Source organism: Nicotiana tomentosiformis, chromosome 1, assembly GCF_000390325.3.
Source record: "Nicotiana tomentosiformis chromosome 1, ASM39032v3, whole genome shotgun sequence".
NCBI lineage: Eukaryota > Viridiplantae > Streptophyta > Magnoliopsida > Solanales > Solanaceae > Nicotiana > Nicotiana tomentosiformis.
In genome coordinates, this window is record NC_090812.1 from 97,099,920 (window position 1) to 97,123,982 (window position 24,063).

The following is a 24,063-nucleotide window of genomic DNA, read 5'->3' on the forward strand; positions in this document are numbered from 1 at the left end:
ACTTAGGGGTGGGTAGGTTGCCTTGCTATGATCTGCAGCACCGGAGTCTCCTTCCATCTTATTTACTATTCCTATCTATTACTTCCGGACATTAGTTTTTAGTAGTTTTGTGTATTTTCTAGATTGCTCATGTACTTGTGACACCGGATTTCGGGGATTGGTAGCACTTATGTACTGTTGTACTTGTCATTTCTATCACCACAGAGTATGCACTTATTATGTTGATATTTTGGTTTAAAAGAACTTATCACAGTTGCATGAAATTTAGTGTAATTAAAAATATGTTTAAAAGAGATAAATAAATAGTAGTCTCACTTGTGGGATTGCCTAACAGTGGCATTAGGTGCAGTCTCGACCTAATAAAGAATTGGGTCGTGACATTGGTGAATTACATGAACATTAGGTTGAGCACTTAAGTTGAGCAAGCCAGTAGATGGTGGCAGGCTTATCTTTGAACAAGCCAATAAATAGTAGTCTCGCTTATGGAATGAAGAAACAAAGTTGTTTGAAGAAAATCATTTGAACTTTTATGATTTGCTTAATGGATTGAAATTAACTCTCATGTATGGTAAATGAAGGTAAGCATCAGAACTATATAATCTCCTAGTTGATTCATCATAAGCCATAGGCTCAATACCTTTATAATTATATTTGTAAAAGTAGGTGTTACTTTTAGTGAGCAGACTAAAAAGAATTGGTCTAAACTAAAGAAAATTGAGGTGACACTAGACTAAATAAAACTAAGATGATACTAAACTAAAGAAAATTGAGTCTTGAAGCAATATTTACTTCTAGTTGAATCTTTTTTTGAATTTGTACTTTTATTAGTTTATGATGAAGCTAACACTTCTTTAAGCTTAGTTCGATACAAAATTCATATAATAATTTTTCTAACTACATTCCTACTTTATAATTTAGTCTTAAAATTCAGTGAAAATGTATTTTACCAAAGCACCAATATCAAATTTGGCTTCTCATACTCAACCTATCCAGGAAGAGATCACCCATTTAGAAGTACCATCTTTTGATGAATTTGATTTGAATTCTTTAAAGTTTGACCCAGGGTAAAGAACTAAAATCTTGGACTTCCATCCAAATCATTGTGATATTATTAGAAGGAAATACCTTCGACTGGTCCTTGCCAACCCCGGCTTCATAACTTTCCTAAAATATTTTTTTCTGGATCAATGCGTCGATTTAATCCTAAATGGTTTGATGATGAATATCATGATTGGTTGGAGTACTCTGTAAGTAAAGATGCAGCATATTATTTGTATTATTTTCTATTTAAAGATAATAATATTCATCAAGGTGGATGTGATGTATTTTTAAGTGTAGGGTTTAAGAGTTGGCATAAAAAGAAAAGTTTTGATAAACATATTAGTAGGTCGAGCATTCACAATCAGTCAAAAAAGAAATGTCAAGATTTGCGACAACAACAATCTATTCAATCTTCATTTGAGAGTCAATCTAATCAACTTAAGCATGAGTATTGGGTCTGCTTATCTACTTCAGTTAATGTAGCAAGACTTCTTATAACTCAAGGATTAGCATTTCGAGGTCATGATGAATCTAAGTCATCACTTAGTAGGGATAATTTTCTTCAAACTCTCTCATGGCAGGCCAAAGTGTGTGATAACATTTGTGATTATGTACTGGAACATGCTCCTCAAATTGATCAAATCACTTCTCTAATGATTTCAGAAAGACATTGTTACTGCATGTAAAATAGAAACAACTAAAGCTATCATTGAGGAACTAAATATTGATTATTTTGCCTTGCTAGTTGATGAATCTTTTGATACATCATGCAAGGAGCAAATGGCTATTGTCTTACGGTATGTTGATAGAATGATATTTGTGATGGAGTGACTTATTGATGTTGTTCATGTTCAAAATACTAGTGCTTCATCTCTGAAGAGTACAATTGTTAATTTACTTGCTCAACACTCCTTAAGTTTATCATATGTGCATGGACAATATTACGATGAGGCAAGCAATAAGCAAGGTGAGATAAATGGTCTTAAAATATTGATTAAGCGAGAATGTAGATCGGCTCATCTCATTCATTGTTTTGCTCATCAACTTCAACTTACCCTTGTTGCGATTTCTAAGAAATGTCTTCAAGTGGGAGAACTTGTAGTATTGGTTTCAAATATTGTGAATATATTGGGATCTTCTTTTAAGCGTATGGATGAATTTCGAGAATCTCAAAACGAAAGAATTCAAGAGGAATTAGATATGGGTGAGCTTACAACCAGTAGAACTTGGTCTTTCAAGAGCATGTGATACTCGTTGGGGATCTCACTTTAAATCTTTTAATAATTTTATTATGAGGTTTGGCTCTATTCTTGATGTTCTTGAATCGCTTGTTCTTGAAAGAGCCAAGGCAATAGGATATCTCTGGGCTTGTCAAACATTTGATGTTGCATCCATGTTGCATTTGATGAAAGATATTTTAGAAATCACAAATGAGCTCAATAAATGCTTAAAAAAAAGAGCAAGACATTGCAAACGCCATGCTACTTGTTGAAGCAGCAAAGAAAAGGTTGCAAAAGAGGGAAGAGGAATGAAAATCTCTTATTGCTAAGATATCTGCATTTTGTATCAAATGTGATATTTTGATACCTCACTTTGATGAGCCATATTTTAGTTCTTTAAGATCACGCCATAAACCTGTTGATTGTACGGTATCACATCATTATCGAATTGAAGTATTTTGTAAAATTATTGATTGACAAATGCAAAAACTTAATGAACGTTTTGACGAAGTGACGACTTATTTGCTTCATGGAATTGCTTGTTTGAACCAGTTAACTCATTTCAAGTTTTGACATCACGAAAATAATGAGAATGACTGAGTTATATCCTGATGACTTTGATAAATTTAGTATGGGTGCTCTTGAGAATTAGTTTGCAAGCTATATTATTGATGTTCGTGATGTTTGTTTACCCGTAAAATGGTACAGTTAAATTTATACATATTTTCTAGACAAGTGAATTAATTTGATCCTGAAATAATATAATAATTGAAGAAATGTATAATATTTAGCCTTAAAATATAGATAAAAACAGCAGAGATAATAATTTCGGGATAGTGTTTCTGGGCACAGCGATGATGAGATCAAAAAGTAAGAAAGAAAAATTTTATTTCTTTGTATAGAATAGAGTGTAAGTTTAACTAGAAAATTCGTGTCCTTAACAATGATGAGTGAGCTCACTATTTTATAGCTATATCTAGGGAAGGAAGTCCTAGGATCATGTCCTCCTTTAATGTCAATTATGAGGGTCATTAATGAAGACATAATGGTGAACATAAATGCCAAATTCTCTGTAACTGAAATATAGATGAAAACGGCAGAGATGACAATTTCGGGACAGTGTTTTCGGGCACAGCGATGATGAGATCAAAAGGTAAGAAAGTAAAATTTTATTTCCTTGTATAGAATAGAGTGTAAGTTTAGCCAGAAAATTCATGTCCTTAACAATAATAACTGAGCTCACTATTTTATAGCTATGTCTAAGGAAGGAAGTCCTAAGATCATGTCCTCCTTTAATGTCAATTATGAGGGTCATTGATGAAGACATAACGGTGAACATAAATGTCAAATTCTCTGTAACTGAAATATAGATGAAAACAACAGAGATGACAATTTCGGGACAGTGTTTCCGGGCACAGCGATGATGAGATCAAAAAGTAAGAAAGTAAAATTGTATAAAGCTTATATAGAATAGAGTGTAAGTTTAGCCAGAAAATTTGTGTCCTTAACAATGATAACTGAGCTCACTATTTTATAGCTATGTCTAGGGAAGGAAGTCCTAGGATCATGTTCTCCTTTAATGTCAATTATGAGGGTCATTGATAAAGAAATAACGGTGAACATAAATGCCAAATTCTCTGTAAATGACCATCGCTCTTAATGCTGCAGAATATTCCATATTAAATGCTACCTGACGCAGAGTATTTAACACACCTTTATGAACGTTATCCTTTCCGGTGACAAGCGGAATGTCTGTGTTCGGTCTTCGGTCATTCCTGTCTTGAGTTCCACGTGCCCTCTCTTTAGACGTCCACGTGTCATATCATATTTCACCATATACAGATAGTCCCCCTGCTTTCCGGTGACATAACTTTGTGTTACCAGAAAATTGGTAGAAATACCTTTTTGGCGGGAATTACTATAATTCCCTCTGAAAGTTCCTCACAGTTGATTATCGAGGTAATCATAGCTATGAATTTAGCCGCTAAAATTTTACTTATACGCCACATTCTTTTCCTTTGCATTTCATAATTTCTCGAGCTCCTGATTTGCATCTTTATTTTCCATTCTTTCTCTAGTTCTTTTCAAACACAAAACCTTTTCCTTCTTCTTTTTCAATGGCTTCTTCCTCTAAACGTGATGGTTCTACAAAGAACAAAATTGAGGACTTTATTCCTCCAATGGTGGGTTCCATCATCCCAAGAAATCTCAGTACCACAAAGGACCTTGAAGAGAAATTTCCTACTGCTAACTCTCGTATATGGGTTGTTAGTAAGTACCCTTTCTTCCATTCGTCCTTATAGTATTCCTGTTGTTAAGGAAGACTGTCGCTGCCATGAGTTGGATATCATCGCTCGTGATCTATCGGAGCGAGTGACCCTTCCCAAGGAAGGTTTTACATACTTTTACACGTATCCCTTTACTTTGGGTGCGTTTTCTTTGAGTAGAGAGCTTGATTCCGTGATTGCGGAGTTTTGCCTTTGCTACCAAGTGTGTTTGGCACAGGTAAGTCCTTCAGTGTGGAGGACGGTCACCTGTCTTCGATGCTTATGCCAGGAAACTGGAGAGGAGCTAACCTTATCTCATATGATAAATCTCTATTCCCCCAAAATCTTCCGCGAGGGAATGATAAACATTTACAGCGTGGCCACCATGCTTTGCTGTCTAGCATGGATGATGACAAGGACCGTGGGTAGATGGAACGGTTTGTTGTATTTGCCACCAACGACATTATTCCGACAACGGCTTCATCTTTTTTGGCTGTTTGGAACCGCACTCGTAAGCTCTTTGTTTTGTATTTCTTCTTACTAGATATTTCTTTGTGGTCGTATTAACTCTTCACCCTTCGCACGTTTCAGTAACTCGATGGATCCCACCGGTGGTGGAAGGTTTGGACTGGTGGGTTCAAAAGATCTTGTATGTCACAAAGCCGAAACTCATTTATGGAAAGAATTGGCCCTTAAATACGGGTGGAAGGCCAAAAATTATGGTAATTTTAATTTACCTTGCTTTCATTATGAAGAACTTGCTTGAACCCCTCTGACTTGTTCATGAAATTAGATCTACCTGTGGGCTCTATTGTTGTCCTCTAGGAGGAAGTTTTGGCTAATCCCGCTAATGCAGCGAGGCTGCTTCAGGAAGCACTTACTCAAACAGGTATCTCCGAGCTTGTTTCGGATGCGAACAATTCTTTACGGAGTCCCCGACCGGAGGATAAGCAACCAAAGAGAAGATGTTCCTCCGCGGTCGGGGAAAAGAATAAGAGGGCAAAGACTGATGCTCCTGAGTCATTTTTGGTGGCGATGACGACTGGTCCTTCTTCCGGGCTGGTCATAGACACCGTGATGATTGATGATGATGATGAAGTTGTTGATGAAGGAGCTTTTTTACATAGAAGGCGACGATCCTCATCATCTCAACAGGATGCTCGACCTGCTGAGATAGTTACACCAACTGAAGACGATGTCTCGGCACTTTGGGGAGAATTTGATTTGGTAGAATATGCCAACTCCCATTTTCGGGCCCCAATTGCTGTAAATGGTGCTGCGGGGCTGAGTAACGGGTCCTTACCATCTTTGGTTGGCGAGCATCCAACAGCCAGCACTGCATTTGATACAGCTTCTTCTCATTCTTCAACTTCATCAGCTTCATCTCTACCTTCACCAACACCAACAACTGCTACATCACTTCCATCTTCATCCACTCTTCCACCAACAGTTGCTACATCACCTCCATCGGCCGCACCAGACCATGAAGAAGGTATTCCTCTTCCACAGTCTCTAGTTCATGGGAATCTGGGGCAAAATTATGATGCCCCTTCTGAAGATCCACAAATAATGAGGAACGTTACTCTTTCGGTCTCTACCGGATGCAACTTGCTATCACGACTGATGGAGCTTGCTAAATATCTGAAGCCTTTGGCTTCAAAAAAAGACAGGGAAAATATTCGGGCACTCTCGGGAGAGTGCTTGTTGAACAATACTATGCACAACGCCGCAGCGGTACGTTCTTTTCTTCCTTCATTACATCTTCTACTTTTATGAATGTATTCTAAGTTTTACTTCGTCTTCTCTTGTAGGCCAACTTTCTTTCTTTTGAGGGCCTTCAAAGGTTGATTCGTGAAAAGGACAAACTTACTTCTGAATGAAATCAGCTTTTGGTGGAACGGGACCAAACTGTTCTCCGCCTCTCGGAACTGGAAAGAAAAGTTGTTGAGGCCGTTATTTTGGAGGCTCGTTTGCAGCAGAGCAAGCAAGAAGTGGTAACCCTTAGCCAAAAGATTGGCCCGCTGAGGGTTAGATTTGATGAAGTCAAGGCCAAATGGGCTGAAGTCCAAGATGTCGTTCTTGCTGCAACCGATCGTGAGACTGTCTCCGCTGAAAGAGTGATTAACTTGGAGGCAACCTTGAACTCCAAAATTGAAGATCTTGCTGTTGTGGGGGCGAAACATGCCCAGTTAGAAGAGAAGTACAGGAAAACTATCGAGAATAATAGGCTTTTTAGTTCAACTGTCTGCGACCTCGATGTCAGCCTCAAATATGCTAGGTTCGCCCGGGAAAGCCTTTCCGCCGAGGTTACCCAACTCAAAGAAGAACTTAAGCACCGAGCGACTTCCCTCGTTGTTGAAAAAACTTATTCCATGTACAGCATGAGGAGAAAAACCTTGGAAGAGGCAAAAACTTGTATCATTGACGTTGATGTCGAAATTGCTAAGGCCCGAGAGCATGTGTTGGCTGCTAATAATGGACTCCCGACGCAGTCTGATGCTCCTGGTTCTTCTGGTTCTGGTTCCGAGTTTTCAAGAACTGAAGAGGGATCGGAAGGCGATAATGCTGAAGACCAAACTAGGGAAAATGTTGAGCCATCGATGGACTCACCTACATTTCCCGGGCATGCGGACACTTCTCTTCCTCCTGGTTCCGGAGATACTGCAATTTAGCTTTTCCTTTCTTTTTCCCATTTAGTACTTTTACCATTTTGGCACGTTCTTGTAAATAAAGACATATTTTTGTTCAAGTATCGTTTGAGTCTTACTTTCGTTTGAATATCCATAAAAGTATTTAATCTTTGCATTTGCTCAAGAGTGCTGCGCACGTTTTCATATTCGCGCTTTACTATGTGTGGTCTCAAATGTGCTTTCCTTGAAGCACTTTGGTTCCTAGTATTATCCCTTTTACGTGAGGGTTTCTATAAGTATTTGCGCAAGTTTACGTTTTGCGTCCTTTTCATATGCAACTTCAAGTGTATTTTTCCCCGATGGCATTTTATATTCCGGGTATAAATTCTTCCGGAACCAACCCTTTAACGTGAGGGTTTTTATAAGAGAGTGCCATTTTATGTTTACGGTGCTCTTGAGGAGGACGTCTTATGTTCATTACGACACTAATAATTGAAGTACTTGTTTAACTTTCAAATAACAAAGTTTATTCATCGTTCAGACAAGAAACAATATAAAAACAAAAGAATTTTATTTTATTCCTTCTATTTTCAAAAAATACATAAGCATTTGCTATGCTAAAAAGAAATTGTCATTACTTGTGGCTATCTTGTACAACTTGTTTCTACGGGGCTGGCTGTGCTGTCCCCGGTCCCGATGATGCATTTAGTTTCCGAATTTTCGATCCCCGGTTGACGTGGCAGTCATTGTTGTCGTATTCTCATATCATTCCCCCCTAGTGTTCGAATGCGAACAATGCGAATTGGAACACTGGAAGTCTTGTATCTTCGAAGATTCCACTAATGAATTGCTAGATAATCCTTCACTCAGCAACATACCTTAGTTCCCCTTAGGAATACATGTTATCGAGTGAAAGAATACCTAACAGTCCTCTAGTGGTTTGTGCTCGTGAACGATCGGGCAACCTCCATTCAGTAGCAAACTTAGCTTCCTAGTGGGAATTTGCTATCGAATAAAAGATTATCTAATCGTCCACAAGTGGAAGCTTGTTTGTTTGCCTTGCTATCAAAGATCTTATTGATGTTGTTTTCATAGTATGCTTTACGTTGATGCTTCATTAAAAACCTTGCCAGAAAAACCCAATTGAGACAAAAACTGAACGAAAGGGAAAAAGAGTGCAGCACATACTTTCCGCTTGATTATCGTTCATCAGTAATAATATCCTTTGAGGTGTGCCACATTCCAGTTGTTAGGCAACTTGTCTCCATTATGGTTCTCCAACTCGTATGAACCTTTCCCAGTGATAACTGAAATTCGGTAGGGACCTTCCCACGTTGGACCTAGCTTCCCCGCATTGAGCTCCTGGGTATTTGGGGTTACTTTCCTCATAACCAAGTCTCCTACTTTGAAATAACGAAAGTTGGCTCTTCGATTATAATATCGCTCCATTCTCTGCTTTTGAGCTACCATTCTTACATGCGCCGAGTCCCTGCATTTTTCGAGCAGTTCTAAGTTGATTAACATTGCTTCGTTGTTCGATTCTTCATCTACCTAAAAATATCTCAAAGTGTGTTCACCTACTTCCACCAGGATTAGGGCTTCAGCACCGTACACGAAGGAAAAAGGAGTTTCTCTTATACTCAACTTGGTCGTTGTTCGGTAGGCCCATAGAACTCTGGGCAATTTTCGGGTCATTTGCCCTTTGTTGCTTTCAACCTTTTCTTGAGGTATTGAATAATCACTTTGTTTGTTGACTCCGCTTGCCCGTTTGCGCTTGGATGATAAGGAAAAAATGTGATCCTCTTTATCTTCAAATCTCCAAGAAATTTTGTAACTTTTGCACTGATAAATTGTGGCACATTATCGCATGATATCTCTTTTGGTATTCCGAACCTGTAAATTAAATTTTCCCATAGGAAATTGACCACTTCGCGTTCTCCGATCTTCTAATAAGGACTTGCCTCCACCCATTTAGAAAAATAGTCAGTCAAAATTAAAAGAAACCTTACCTTTTCGGGAGCCGGTGGCAGCAGTCTGACGATGTCCGCCCCCATTTCATGAATGGCCATGGGGACAGAACCGAATGTAAGGGTTATACCGGTTGATGTACTAGTGGTGCGTAGCATTGGCACTTAACACATTTTCGTACGAAATCTTTGGCGTCTTGTTCCATGCGAGGCCAGTAATATCCTGGCCGTACCAACTTTAGCACCAAAGAATCTGCGCTCGAGTGATTGTTGCATATCCCTTCGTAGACTTCTCTCATGACATAATTAGCTTTTGACACTCCTAATAATCGAGCCAATGGGACTTGGAAAGATCTTTTATACAATTGACCTCTCTTGAAGCTATAACGTGCAGCTTTGGCGCGTAACGCCCGTGATACTTTGGGGTCTTCGGGCAACTTCCCGTGCTCGAGATAGTTGATTATTTCATTTCTCCAGTCCCACACCAGATACTCAAATTTAGCTCGTAGTAACCATCTGTATCCAGGACTGAGCTCATCAGTTGTACTACCATTCCAAATTCTGATCCATTTATCTCTGTCGATGATCCTAAGTTTGCTAATGCATCCGCTTTTGCGTTATCCTCCCTCGGGATGTGAGTAATTGACCACTCCCAAAATTGTGTCAAAAGAGCCTAGACCTTTACCACATATTGTTCCATACGTTCTTCTTTGGTTTCAAAGATCTCGTAGACCTAATTTAGCACCAGCTGCGAGTCACATTTAATTTCGATAACCTTGGAATCAAGTTCCCGGGCCAATTCGAGCCCTGCAATCAAAGCTTCATACTCTGCTTCATTGTTAGTTGAAGTGATTGTTCTGATGGCTTGCCTTAGGATTTCCCCCGAAGGCATGATTAAGACTATTCCGAGTCTAGACCCTTTTATGTTGGAAGCTCCATCCGTAAATAAAGTCCAGACCCCCAATGTCGATTCCGACACCATTACTGCCTCCTCGGTTGCCAGAGGAAGTAGTCCCGAACTGAAATCGGCCACGAAGTCAGCCAAGACTTGTGACTTAATTGCAGTCCTTGGTTTATATTCTATGTCGAACTCACTCATTTTGACGGCCTATTTTGGCCAATCTGCCTGAGAGCTCTGGTTTATGGAGGATGTTCCCAAAGGGAAAGTAGTCACCACAACTATCGGTGACAGTGAAAGTAGGGCCTCAGCTTCCGAGCGGCGACTACGAGAGCTAACGCTAGTTTTTCCAAATGTGGGTAGCGAGTTTCTGCTCCCGTTAAAATTTTGCTAACGTAATAAATGAGAAATTGCTTACCTTAATCCTCTCGGACTAAAACTGCACTTACCGCAACTTCTGAAACCACGAGGTAGAGTAGAATTATTTCACCCTTTTTCAATTTTGAGAACAATGGATGACTTGATAAGTACTTCTTCAGGTCCCTCAAAGCCTGCTGGCACTCCGGTGTCCATTCAAAATTATTTTTCTTTTTGAGCAGCATGAAGAAGCGATGACATTTTTCCGACAACCAGGAAATGAACCTGCTCAAAGCTGCTAACCTTCCTGTGAGTCTTTGGACTTCCTTTACGTTTGACAATTGATCCGGGATATCGTCTATGGCCTTAATTTTGTCGGGGTTTACCTTAATTCCGCTTTGTGAGGCTAGAAACCCAGGAACTTACCAGAACTGACCCCGAACACGCACTTCTCGGGATTAAGTTTCATGTTATGCTTCCTCAGGATGTCGAATATTTCTTGTAAATACTTAAGGTGCTCACCTGCATTCAAAGACTTAACGAGCATATCGTCTATATAAACTTTCATGGTCTTTCCTATTTTGCTTTTCAAACATCTTATTTACTAGCCTTTGATAAGTGGCTCCAGCGTTTTTTAACCCGAAGGGCATTACATTGTAATAATATGTACCGAAATTCATTATAAATGAAGTTTTTTCCTGATCTTCCGGGTTTATCTTAATTTGGTTGTACCCGGAATAAGCATCAAGGAAACTCATCAATTCGTCCTCGGTCATGAAATCAATCATTTGATCGATATTTGGCAGTGGGGACGAGTCTTTCAGGCGTGCCTTATTAAGATCTTTATAGTCTACGTACAAGTGAAATTTATTGTTCTTCTTAGGAACTACTACTACATTGGCTAGCCAGTCCAGATATCTCACCTCTCGGACCGAACCGATTTTAAACAAGCGAGTTACCTCTTCTTTGACGAATTTATTCCTGGCCTCGGCAATAGGGCGTTTCTTCCACCTTACCAAAGGTATGTTGGGATCCAAACTCAGCTTGTGCACGACTATTTCCATCAGGATACATGTCATATACTCGTGCGACCATGCAAAATAATCAGTATTAAATTTAATGAATTCAATAAAACCAGACCTGAGCTCCGGGTGTAATCCTGTCCCCAAATAGAATTTTCTTTGCATCTATACCCGATTTTGGGGTAAAAATTAAAGTTATAGCCACTTTGCAAAAAAAAAATATTTACAAGCCTACTTGCTTCACAATCAACTCCAAACTTATCGGATTTGAAGTTAAAAAAAAATAAGTATGAAGTGCAATGTACTTAAGGCCAATTAAGTCTAAAGTGCAAAAATTGCACTTAAGAGGCACTTAAGGCCAAGTAGGTATAAAGTGCAATAAATATTTTCATGCACTTAAGGTCAGAGAGATCTGAAGTGCAATAAATATTTTCATGCACTTAAGGTCAGAGAGGTCTGAAGTGAAACAATTGCACTTCAAATGTACTTAAGGCCAAATAGGTCTAAAGTACAACCAATGGTTTCATGCACTTAAGGTCAATAAGTCTGAAATGGAATAATTGCCCATAAGGCAAATGGTTTTATGCACTTAAGGCCAATTAAGTAAAGTACAAAAATTACACTTAAGATGCACCAAATAGGTCTGAAGTGCAATAAATATTTTCATGCACTTAAGGTCAGAGAGGTTTGAAGTGAAAAAATTACACTTCAGATGCACTTAAGACCAAATAGGTCTGAAGTGCAACCAACGTTTTCATGCACTTAAGGCCAAATAGGCTTGAAGTGCAAATTGTCCAGAAACAAAAATTTGTTCTTCGAATTTTAACAATCCAATATACGATTTAACACTTAAGAAAAAATATCATCAAGATGCACTTAAGGCCAAGTAGCTCAGATATGAAACATAACCTTCAAATATCATCAAGAACAAATCTCAATCATCAATTTGTCAAAACAACAATAAATTTAACGAACCCATTTTGCAATTAAGAAAAAAAAATAAAGAAGAAACCCTAAGCAATTAAAAAAAAATAAAGTGCAACAACAGCTTACCACTGTAAAACACCATAAACTACCTTAAAATATATTTACAAAAATCATATAAAATCATTGTAACCCGAAGAAGAAGAAAAATGAGAAAAATGTCCGAAGTTGTTTAAACTTTGGGTATTAGTTAAAAAAATTTAAAAAGTGAATACAAATTAAATGAGAGCGACCAAATAGGGTGCCCCGTACAATTTTTACCCGTAGCCCGCTGTCCAACCAAGATGGGCCGTATCTACGAAAGCCCAGTCAGACAAAATCGTATAGGAACAAGGCATAAAACCCTAATTATTGGGGCAAGCACCTATATATAGCGTTCTAAAACTCCGTTAATTCACCACTTCATTATCTTCTCCACTCCTGTGAATACCTTCATCTTCTATAATGTTTCTGCATAGGCACGATAGTGATATTTTGAGTTTTTTTTTCCCTTCAAGTCGCGTTTACTAATATGACTTTGATTTTTTTGTTTGTGAAATAAAAGGAGATCGATGAGTAGGCTATGATGCTCAAATCTACCTATTTGCTGATAGGAGATTTTCTCCGTCTGTGATTAATAACATAACCAATGGATCCTTCTGAGCCTACTCATATTTTCTTCCCAACTTTTGAACTTTCGTTTTGCTTTTATTTATAGATTTTTAAACTTCTTTTGTTCTGAACCATTGAAGTGATGATATCCGATTCAGGAATGTTTTATGTGTCGATCCCAAAAATCATCCAGACTACAATTATCTGATCAATGGTTCACCTCCTTTCTCTTTGTTTTTAAACTCTTTCCTTCTGATTCTACCTTTTTAGTTGTTTGGTTTATGTTCAGTGGATTTTAAACTTGTTTCAATTATTCAAATTTCAATGTGAGAAACCAGAACAAGTATTTTTTGAAAACTAAAAGCTAGCACTATGTATATTGTATCTAAAATTTAAAGTCTAATGAAACATTTGAAAAGATTAGAACAAATTTATGAAAGCTAAAAGGTAGCATTACCCTTCTGTTGTACCAGAAAAAGATAAAGAATAAAATTCAGAAAACGGTGTTAAAAAATTATGTTTGAACGTTTTGAACCATTGAAGTGATGATTTCCGATTCAGGAATGTTAATATGTCGATCCCAAAAATCATCCAGACTACAATTATCTGATCAATGGTTCAACTCTTTTTTCTTTATTTTTTCAACCCTAATTTTTTCTACACTTTCAAATTCAGTAGAATTCAGACTTGTTCAAATTCCAGGAATGTGAGACACTACAACAAGATAATATCATTTGAAGACTGAAAATTTAGCCTCATAACTTGTACAAAAATGTTGTTGCACCACTAAAAGACATCTAATAACTAAATTTAGGAAAACAATGTCAAAAAGTTTCATTTGTGATCAGATTTGAGTAGTGTAGTATTATCATTAGAGCTAAGATCCAATATTGAGATTCTCATCAAAGCCTATGCAGCAAAATTTTGTGTTCCAAGCGGACAGGAGGTAACTATATTTGATTAGGATCTTTCCTCCCACTTCTACTGTCCACCAATTCCTTGTAAGGCTCTGGCATAGGTTGCCCTAGGCGTAGCTGAATGCTCACATGAACAATATCTGGTGCTGCCTCTATGATTAATTTCTCTGCTTCTTTTGCAACTTTTCCCGCATCCCTGGAAAGTTAACAAGCAGTCCCAAGTAAAATAAATGAGACTTATAAGAAAGCACACAAAGATCTGATGCCCCAGGTGAAGCACCTTGAATAGTGTACCTAATCAAGAGATCAGGAGGCATAGAAACTTCAACTTGAAGTAAAATCTGTCCTTGCAATAGATGTGGAGTTACACGCTCAATTATCATCTTCTGTAAAATCAATGAACAGTATCCCATGTCAAGATGTGCAGTGTGGGGATCATTGGTAAAGGACGGTCTGGAAGGGCAAGGAAATTAAGTTGGTAGAGGTTAGGTGTATCTTGGTGATTGTTTCATCTTACTAAATGTTGTAACAAAAGAATGTGAATTAGGACACCTAAAGTGCATGAAGGGCGAAGGCAAAATGCCAACAACCTCTCTTTAGGGTAAAGAACTGAAGAAAATCTAGAAAGGTAGAGATACCTGAGAAAAGTTTGTAGAAAATATGTTGTAAACTATATTTTCAATGTCTGCAAGCTCCATTGAAGAATGGTCTTGGGGGCCACCCATTGTGTTAGCCTTCTGTTGAAATACAACAGTTTGTGGAATGTGTATAGTGGATGGCTCTACAAGTTGGAATCAACAATATTAGCCAGCAACAACAATCAAATAGAAAGTTAGCCCTGCAAATGTTAACAATATCTTTTCAGGATGACAAGACTGCATGTGACGATAAATGATACAGTGATGCGTAAAGCAATGTGATGACGGATTGGAAGAAGTTGCGACAACTTGATATATACCTAGCCCGTGGCTTGAGGTCCCTTGACTACCCCCACTGAACACCCAGAAAAAGTGAAAAAATAACTTGCTGAAACACTCTAACCAACCATGTTCAGCTTTCCGGGTTTTGACAACGTTTTCTTTTTTCTTTTTTTAGGTTGTATTTGTTTAGCATTTCGCAACCACTACTATAAACAATTCTGAAGCCTCCATTAACATCTGCAGATGCGAGAAAAGTCATTAGTACCTATGTGTACGAAAACTTCAGCAATTTCGGGATGTAACTGCTGGATTTCACGGCCGACGTTTTCCCCGATTTCATGTGCGGCACTCACACTAGAAAAGGGGTCAACCTGCATATACTAAATGCCATTTTAAATCTGCCTAAGAAGCTGTATAACACATCTGATAATCATACAGGACATAAACAACGTAAATAAATTATGATAGGGGAATATCCCTATTAACTATTTGACATGACTTGCGAACTACCTCAACAATAACATCAAGATAGAGATATGAACCAGCCCTCCTTCCCCTCAGGTGACTGCATCCCTGCAGAGGTCAAATAAGCTGTTTATTTAATCTACAAGCAATTGAACAACAATCTGGAACAGTGTCCCAAGGTGAAGCCATCAAAGTGGAGTACTCTGAACCGTCAACCCATGTTTCTCAAATATCTCATCAGCATACATAATTAAGTGCTGACAAGTAGGTGGGAGAAGGGAATTTCTGACAACAGTATCAACATCAAGTAGGTGGGAGAAGGGAATTGCTGTCAACAGGATCAACATCAAAAAGACACAAAACTAAGTTGATAAAGTAGTATATAAATGAAAGTCGAGGAACAAAAATAAAATCGACTTCCTAGCAAGAGAATGACTTGCCTTAACTCCGTCAACTTGTAGAATCGTGCGCTTGAAAGGCTTCAGGGTATGTGAAGGAATAGCAGCATCAACCAATTCCAAGACACTATAAAAAAATGGATCGATACAATGGTCAAGTTAAAGCACTGGTAACCTCCAAAGAAAGCTTAAACACTATTTACTATTTGGAAACCAATCGACCACGTATGGAGAATATCCATTAACTTTTTTTTATCGGTAAGAATATCCATAACTTGCAAATGGCGAGTTGAAGTCTTTCTAGAGTGTATATTTCAAAAATAAATTAAGACTACATGATGTTAGAAGATAGCCACTAGCACATCTATATCAATATTACATTAATACCACCTGATGTAAAAAGATAACCATTAGCATATCTAATATCAACGTTACATCCTATGGAAAAGTCTTAACTAAGTTAGACCAGCTTCCAACAATCAACATAAATTACACTTCCAATCCTCAAATAAACCTAATATGGTCAACTATAGCCTTCAACTTGTCCAAAGCATGCAAGTTTACCCTTGGCTCAAGGACGACCACTTCCACAATTTAGTGCCCACTGAAGCTCAAAGGAGAGATCAATCCTACTTTTCTATGACAACAAAGCGTGCATTTCAGTTACCAATGAGGGCAGAGTCAGAGACTTGAAAAATCACACACCGACCCACAACAACCACCATTGGCGGACCCAGGATTTTATACAAGCAGGTTCAGATAAAAGACTAAATGTTCGGTTGCATCTGATAGTAGAAGCAATACTAGACTTGACAAATAGAATTTACCTTTTACTCTTTGTTTCGGTTCATAACAGAACCTTCAAAAAATGTTTTGCTCGCTATTTTTTTTTTTTTCAAATCCTGAGGTCGCCTTTTAAAAACATATAAAGATAAGTTTTAACGATAATTTATCTACTTTCTTATATTTAACAATTTATTAAATTTTACAAAATTTTATTTGATACCAAAATACTAAATTCTACTTATTCGTTAAAATTTACTAATTAACAAACTCTAAAATAAACTAGATTAATAACTTCTTTAATATAATAATTCTGGAACTATGAAAATATGCAAAACTAAAACAAATAATGATAAGTAAAAAACAAGTGTTTGGTCTTTTGAAGATTCATCTCAACAGTTCCATTCTTAAATAAATCTTCCAAAGACTAAAATTGTAAAGTTGGGCCATGGGTCTTTTAAATTTACCCATTTTTGGAAAAACTGTGAAAATAACATGAATGGGTAAGAGCTAAGACTCGATCCCTTGACCTTCTACTTTGATGACCCCGCTTGAACCATTGCACCATGGCTCACTGTTTTTGAAGTGGGTTCAACATTTATTATTTCACTTTATTTTGGTGCTTGGAAAAATAAGTTACATATAAAAATTATATAATTTTTTTACGAAGCGGATTCAACTGAACCTGCTTGAACCAACCTAGGTCCGCCCCTGACAACCACCCTTTGCCTTAGAAACTACTCCAACAAAAGGGGTGAAGAATGCATGCTTTATTTCTTGTCGTTCAAGTGCCCAACCAACAATGAAGATATGAAGGGTTAAGTTTATACCCTTTCCATCTTCAAACATATCTCAGATCTGCACAGGTTTAAAAAGAGAAGAAGATGATCAGGAATGCAAAATTTAAATAGCTCAGTAATTGGAAGACATACCTCTGATATCCGGTTTCAAGTCCAGCTTTCATGATCATGCCTGCAACAACAAGCCCAGCAAGTGGATCAAGGATCCTCACCCCAAGGATCGAACCACCTAATTTCATGAAGAGTTCAATTTAAAAAGCGAGACATCTTCTAATCACTCATTCAGTTGACTAAGACTTAATTTCAATTCAAAGGCATGTTTCACTTCTACAAGCTTTTAGATAAAGCATTCTTCGAATAGTTGACTTGGATTGGATTTTTAAAAAATACATTACTCAAGTGCCCATTAAAATATCATAGACTTTACCCTAGAGCTCTTTGGTAATGGAAGTCTTTTCTTCCCTTTTCACACAGACTTTAAACTAAACCTTTTATTATCCTCATGTCCTGCTGCAGTTTCATTTTAGCTTAAGCATCTGAGAGATCCTTTATCTTATAAAAGAGAACTCTCTCTGGATTAGTATGTAACCTATAGAGTTCTCAACTTATATCTCTGAAAATGAGGAAGAATGCCACAGATTATGTAACATTGTCAGTTTGTAGCTTGACTATCTCCCTGTGAAATATCTGGGCGGCTCTAGATTCCCGTAATTGTAATGTGCTTACTAAGAAGATCATAATAAGAGTTAAGAGCTTGGAAAATAATAGACTTCATATGCAGCTACACTATAGCATATCAAAGACATTATTGTTGAAACCTTATCAAAAAGACGTTATTGTTGATACTCAGATATGTGTACTGCCTGCTTCTCTTACCTAAGAATGTCTGAGAGCTATTAAGCAAACATTTCACACTTTCCCTTCAACTGGATATGAGCCTAAAACCACTGGAACCAAAGAAAGATGGGAGGAGGTATGTTCTACCCACAAAGAGAGAGGACTTGGCCTTACCAACTCAGTACTGCAGATAAAGCTGTTATTCTGAGATAAATCCGGGCTTCTTCTGCAAAATTGCACTTTCTGGATAAGATCATCAATGTGATATTAAAGGCTAGAAGCTTAGGGAAATTAGTACCCTAACGTGAAATGACTACCCTTGGAAATGGACGAAAATCCTGCAACCATCTTTTCTACTGGTACAATATGTAGGCCTACATACCTCTGCACCCCCTAGGTCCTCCTTCACTAGTGACCTCCTGAGTCATTCGGCTTAACTACTAAATTCCAGGTTCAAGATTTCACTGACGGAACAAACTGAAAATGCAAAAGAAGATATAGACTATTTTTTGAGACAGATTTAAAAAGGCCTTAAATTCAGCCCTTACCCTGTTTGTGAGGACACTTTGAGTGGCTAGCCTCCCTACTGGAAGGTTCAGCATAAAGCACTATTATCAAGCACTGATGCCCCAAAAGTAACTGTGTAATGGTGGAGGATTCTCTGGTTCAACATGACTACATGAGAGTGTGCAGCTATTCCTTTGTCTTGTTGCTAACATACCAAACGGAACTCTCAACTTTAGATAGACTAAATGAATATGCGTTGTTCAAACTGATACAATATACTAACACTACGCAACATGACTACTGCATCTTTCGACCAACTTCTGTTTATTACCCTTTCTTCAAGAGAGTGTGGGGAGAAAGATTACATTTATGTTCTAAAACTTGTTGTGTATCACAAACCACAGGCGGTCCAAAATGTTGTCATGAAATGGCAGTCAATTCCAAACTCCAAGGAAGTGAGAGCTTATCTCAGTTGGAAATTGGAATCATGATCTGAGGATCCTTGGAAAATACTAGAGGAAACACCAGAGGAAACCCTACTAGATCCTTGTAAACACCAAAGGAAACCCTACCAACAATAATCTCTTTTATTCTTTTAATATTGGTAGTACTCTGGCCAGTTTGAGCACACCTCAACTAATCAACCGGCAGCATGTCCAGCCACAAAAACAGCTTGACAAGGTAATCCTGCCCGCCAAAGCTGGAGCAAATGGGATCTCCAGGTTATTTATCTCATGCCTCAGCCACTAAACCATCCCCTTGGTGACCACCATAATCTTGTCTATTTACAATAATGAAGTCTTTCAAATTACCAAAAAGATCAAATCTCAGCATATATAAAACCTAAATCCACCAGAATAGACGAAATGCAAAGAGCCTAAGCATTTGCTTATACAGTAACCATAAATCATGGAAGATAGGAAACAGCCATGTTTGATTAGACAGACTTAGCAGCTGGGTCTATATTTCTTTACATTATTTTTCCTTTAATTCACTGAATCATTTAGTCTTTCAGTAATGTATCCTGACATTGGTGTACAAGTTCAATATTAGAGTTTAAAATAGCATAGGCACCACTCCCCAGGAAACAAAGCTTTTCGATTAAGAACTAACGAAGGGGAAAAAATACCGACAAGGTTAATGGGATGAATCAATAGCCCCAGTTCTAGATCCAGATTCCTCCTAGAAATGAACTAGATTCCTCTTAGAAATGAACATACTGGTATAGAACGAAGGGAAAACTTCACCACCAGCACGCAGTTAAATCTATCAAGCATACTAGCTATGAAAGTATAAACTGTTCTTGATTAACCATAACGATAGTAATTATTATAAACTCTTACATCGTCAGGATTATATATCATTGCATTTCAAAGCGCAAGATAGGGAATAAATTACTTATGCCCTAATTATTAAAGATAGATATTACAAACATATAATGCACAGTATCCACACAAAAAATTAAACGATTGTACAACTATAAAAACTCATTACTATGCTAGGCCAAACTAACAGTAACACGACAATACATATTAGCATCTCATGCTTAACGACAATCCCATACACACACTTTATTTAACTCTCAATGATACAATTAGACAAATCAAATGGTGAAACTTGTTTTCTAAAAGATCAGATTTATCTCCAGCCATAAGTAGGTAAAATTTGAGTATAAAGGTCATTACCAACTCCTACGAGAGCAACGACAGAGGATACTGCATCAGCACGATGATGCCAAGCATTGGCTTTCATCAGTCCACTGCCAATCTTATCCCCCGCTCTCTTTGTTATCCAGTATAATCTACAAGAAAAAATTATATAGATTGAGCACATATAGAGGAACAAACTCGCAGAAAAAGAACTAGTTTTCCTACAAAAGATAAATCAAAGAAATTTGTAGACGCATATTCTTCAGTAGCCAGTACTATCGGAGCATCTGACAAGAAGTATAGCGACTTCACTGTTTGCTTTTATAATCACTACAAAGCAACTGTTTTTCATAATAATAAAACTGCTTCACAAACTCGGGATCCCGCCTGTACACAATACAACTCAGCAGATATATGCGTGTGTGCGTATAGCTTCTCTAAATATAGGAGCACAATGGAAAATATTTGCTCAAAACAAATAGGAACCCAGTCAATTATCCTTTCTTTTTCATACTTCAGGGTTCTATCGGAAAGTCCAATGTAAGTTTTCTAATGCTAAAGGGTGGCAGAGATGATCTCCCCCAACAGTATCTTGCAGCAATCACTAGACGGAAAGCTTGAGAGAAAACCTCACAATTGTTGGGTTATTCACCACTCTTTTGCACTAGTATAGAATGAAAGTGATGCTCAGTCAGTATTTCGGCAGAAGTCTTCTTATCTTCCTTTTTTTTAAAAGTAAACTAATATAAACATACATACCTTTTTTACAGGATTAACCTACCACATCATACAACAAGGGAAATAATAAAGATTGCTACAGTCATTAACAATCTCAGAAAAGGATAGAAGAGGGGACAATTTCTTTTATTTTTTTCTGATTAAGGTGAAAATGACTCTTACCCTTCTTTAACAGCTATAGAGAGTATAGTCACATTCAAAGCAAGAATAGGGTGATCCATATCTATTCCATGGTGATGTCCACTATGATGTTGCTCATGCACGTCCAAATGACTCAATGACTGATTAACAACTTCAGGCGCTGTAGACCATAGTCCCTGCAACAAATGTCCCAAGAATTTTAAAACAGTAGAGAACATAGACTCCTAGGGATATTGAATACTAGCAGTAGTACAATACCAGCAAAACATCTAAAGCATGCCATCCAATACCTCCAGCAGTAGCCAATAGTACACCAGAAATTCCAAGAGCTCCAAGAGTCTCAAATTTACCATGTCCTACTCATATAAATTAAAAAAGTCAGTTGCAAAATCAGAAGCATGATTTGATCAGATAACATTGAGCTTTCAATAAATAATCTAGTAAGAATTCAATTTCATTAACTATTGATATAAACTTATGTTCTCTATCAAACTAACTTTTCAACCATCACTTTAATGTTTTTTCCCACTACTAGTAATATAATATATGAGTCAGATGTACATATTTAAACTCCACGCCCAATCAAACGTGTGTCAAACAAAATATGAATGGAGGGAGTGCATGTTTCTAGGGCATTCTGCCTTTCACTAAGTTGTAAAAATAGATTCATACCTTGTTAGCTCTATGATATTCTATATTGATTAGATTTTACCAAATCACCCATGGGAACAAACCCTGCCCTTACGTAACTTAATAATTAGGTTGGCATTTATTACGCCCACCTATTACACAAGTAAATGCAAACAGAAAATTAAAAGGTAAAATCATGCAAGACCAAGTGATGTAAGATCAAAAGAGTAAAGTGTAGATACAAATCAAGAGTGACCATAAGGATGTTCTTTGTCCTTGGGAACCCTTGCAGCTTTAAACGACAACAATGCCACTCCACTCAAAACCTGCAAAGACAGAAATTGAACATTAGACGTTAATGTTTACAAAGTTGTTTCAACATCACTCTGACCTCCGGGAGAGGATGCAAGTGTTAGGTGGCAGGTCCATCCGAACCCACCAGATTCAACTCGACTTCTAAATACACAATTAATATTTTGTTTAAAATATGTATTTATACGGACAGACCGCTGCATACAACTTGATCACTCTATATATAAAAGTTAACCTTTTCAATTGCATATTAATGCTAAAATCATACCCACCATCACAAATTTAGTTCTTTCGTAGATTTTTTTTCTAGCCATTGACTTAAAATAGTGAATTCGCCTCAATTCTCAAATGGTCAAGAGAATTAACACTAGCTAACAGATAGATATGACTAACACTTGATCTTTCTATATAAATAAAGTTAAAAATCTTTTTCAATTATATATTTACGCTAAAACCACCTCCACAATCACTTTACTTCTTCTATAAACCAAGAAACAGATTTTTTTTCTGGACACCTGACTTAAAATCCTGGATTCGCTTCTATTTTGAAAAGGTCAAGAGATACAAGTGGAACAAAATAGTTCATTTTATAGATCAAAGCTAGCTAACAAATAGACTATGAGTAGATAGGTACCACATCGGAGATAGAATGGGCGGCATCAGCGATAATGGCGGTGCTACCGCATATATAACCTGTGAAAGCTTTACTGGCGGCGAGGCCAATATCAGCAGCGAGGCCAAGCCGGAAAATCCTCTCGCCGTCTTTACCGGAGCGGAGGTCGTCATGGTCATGATGTGAATGTGAATGCCCCATATGCCATCTTTTCTGAAGCATAAAGCTGCGATTCCCAATACTTGTAGCTGAATCATCATTATCGAATTGCAAATTGGGAGATAGATATAGAGGAGTGAAATTGTTATTGTATCTAATAGTTGATGCTATATACGTTTTTCGTATTCGATTTAGATTGCTTGAAATGAATCTAGCTACCATGTTTAGAAGTTCTATGAAATTTGGGAGAATTGCTCGGATTTGAGACGCCGATGAAGAGTGATTAAAGAAAGCAACTGATTAAGTGATTATCCATGGAGTTGTAATAGTTAATTACCGTTTTCCGCCATTAAAAATTAATCGTTTGGATGTGCAAGAAAGAATCAGATACTTCGCGTAGTACCCGTCAAGTTGTATAATCACCAATTATTTTTTGATTTTCTTGTTTTTGTAGTTTGTATGTAAAATTACATGTTTTGTAATGTAAAAGTAAAACCACGAAGCTGCAGCTAAATTTTAATAAGTGTAACTTAAATTGTCCTAAAATTTCCAAGCTATTAAGTCTAACCCCGATCATGAACGACAAAGATTGCTTCGTTTTCTTTTGCCAATGACAACTACGTACTAATAGTAGTATAATAACTACTGCCCTCCATTTCATTTCAGGAATATATTTGACTGGACACAAAATTTTAAAAAAAAAATTCTTTTAAACTTGTGAGGTAAAATAAGACACATATATTTTGTGTGATTATAAATCATTACATAAAAATTATAAAAAATGATCATTCTTTTTAACACGTCACATAAATTGAAACGGGTGAAATAATTATTTTGAATTTCATATAGTCCGATATATAGCATTTGATGTAAAACAATTACTATCTTTTCTAACCGCTGGTCCAAAAGATAGAAAGTTTTGTACAACAAGCGATCAAAAGTAGTCCACTCAATCAAGGCATAGTGTTAACCCCTGACCAGGACTAATTTATACTCCCTCCCATTCATAATAAATAATATTTTTGTATTTGGCACACCCTTAAAAAAAAATACTCTTATAGAAAAAAAATATTTTGAAAATTACCCTTAATTAAAATCTACATATTATTAACTTGACACAATTGAATATATAAATAAGGACGAATTTTAAAAAAAAAAAATTAATTTTTTCTTGATTATATAAAAGGACAATTATTTTGGACCAAAATAAAGAGATC

At 37.1% G+C, this 24,063-nt stretch overlaps 1 protein-coding gene and 3 non-coding genes across 10 annotated transcripts; 3 read left to right on the forward strand and 1 right to left on the reverse strand.

Moving 5' to 3' along the window:
* Positions 1 to 12,939: 12,939 nt before the first annotated feature.
* Positions 12,940 to 13,035, forward strand: LOC117277517 (small nucleolar RNA R41). Its single transcript, XR_004507816.1, has one exon. It is a non-coding gene; the product is annotated as a small nucleolar RNA R41 (small nucleolar RNA).
* Positions 13,036 to 13,109: 74 nt separating this feature from the next.
* LOC117277518 (small nucleolar RNA Z155) lies at positions 13,110 to 13,191 on the forward strand. Its single transcript, XR_004507817.1, has one exon. It is a non-coding gene; the product is annotated as a small nucleolar RNA Z155 (small nucleolar RNA).
* Positions 13,192 to 13,512: 321 nt separating this feature from the next.
* LOC117277519 (small nucleolar RNA Z155) lies at positions 13,513 to 13,593 on the forward strand. Its single transcript, XR_004507818.1, has one exon. It is a non-coding gene; the product is annotated as a small nucleolar RNA Z155 (small nucleolar RNA).
* Positions 13,594 to 13,684: 91 nt separating this feature from the next.
* Positions 13,685 to 23,201, reverse strand: LOC104099394 (metal tolerance protein 2). Of its 7 annotated transcripts, none has more exons than XM_009606365.3 (12): positions 22,709 to 23,200; positions 22,019 to 22,088; positions 21,391 to 21,488; positions 21,154 to 21,308; positions 20,290 to 20,405; positions 17,393 to 17,432; positions 15,720 to 15,804; positions 15,325 to 15,387; positions 15,080 to 15,194; positions 14,533 to 14,675; positions 14,189 to 14,280; positions 13,685 to 14,090 (listed from the first exon to the last, which is right to left on the reverse strand). In XM_009606365.3, exons 1-12 carry the CDS (start codon positions 23,066 to 23,068, stop codon positions 13,928 to 13,930), a joined length of 1,500 nt encoding a protein of 499 aa, XP_009604660.1. In that variant the 5' UTR covers positions 23,069 to 23,200; the 3' UTR covers positions 13,685 to 13,927. The 7 variants fall into 7 exon arrangements, with proteins under 7 accessions (XP_009604660.1, XP_009604658.1, XP_009604659.1 ...); XM_009606363.3 differs by having other exon boundaries at positions 17,393 to 17,489; positions 22,709 to 23,199; XM_009606364.3 differs by having other exon boundaries at positions 15,080 to 15,185; positions 17,393 to 17,489; positions 22,709 to 23,198.
* Positions 23,202 to 24,063: the final 862 nt, after the last annotated feature.

Excerpts from the sequence above, each read along its gene's own strand:
- LOC104099394 (XM_009606363.3), bottom strand. The coding sequence starts at position 23,068 with ATGGTAGCTAGATTCATTTCAAGCAATCTAAATCGAATACGAAAAACG. Across the intron at positions 21,309-21,390 it reads ATGCTTTAGATGTTTTGCTG|GGACTATGGTCTACAGCGCC; the intron begins GTATTGTACTAC and ends CATTTGTTGCAG. Across the intron at positions 17,490-20,289 it reads CGTTGCTCTCGTAGGAGTTG|GTGGTTCGATCCTTGGGGTG; the intron begins GTAATGACCTTT and ends TCATGAAATTAG.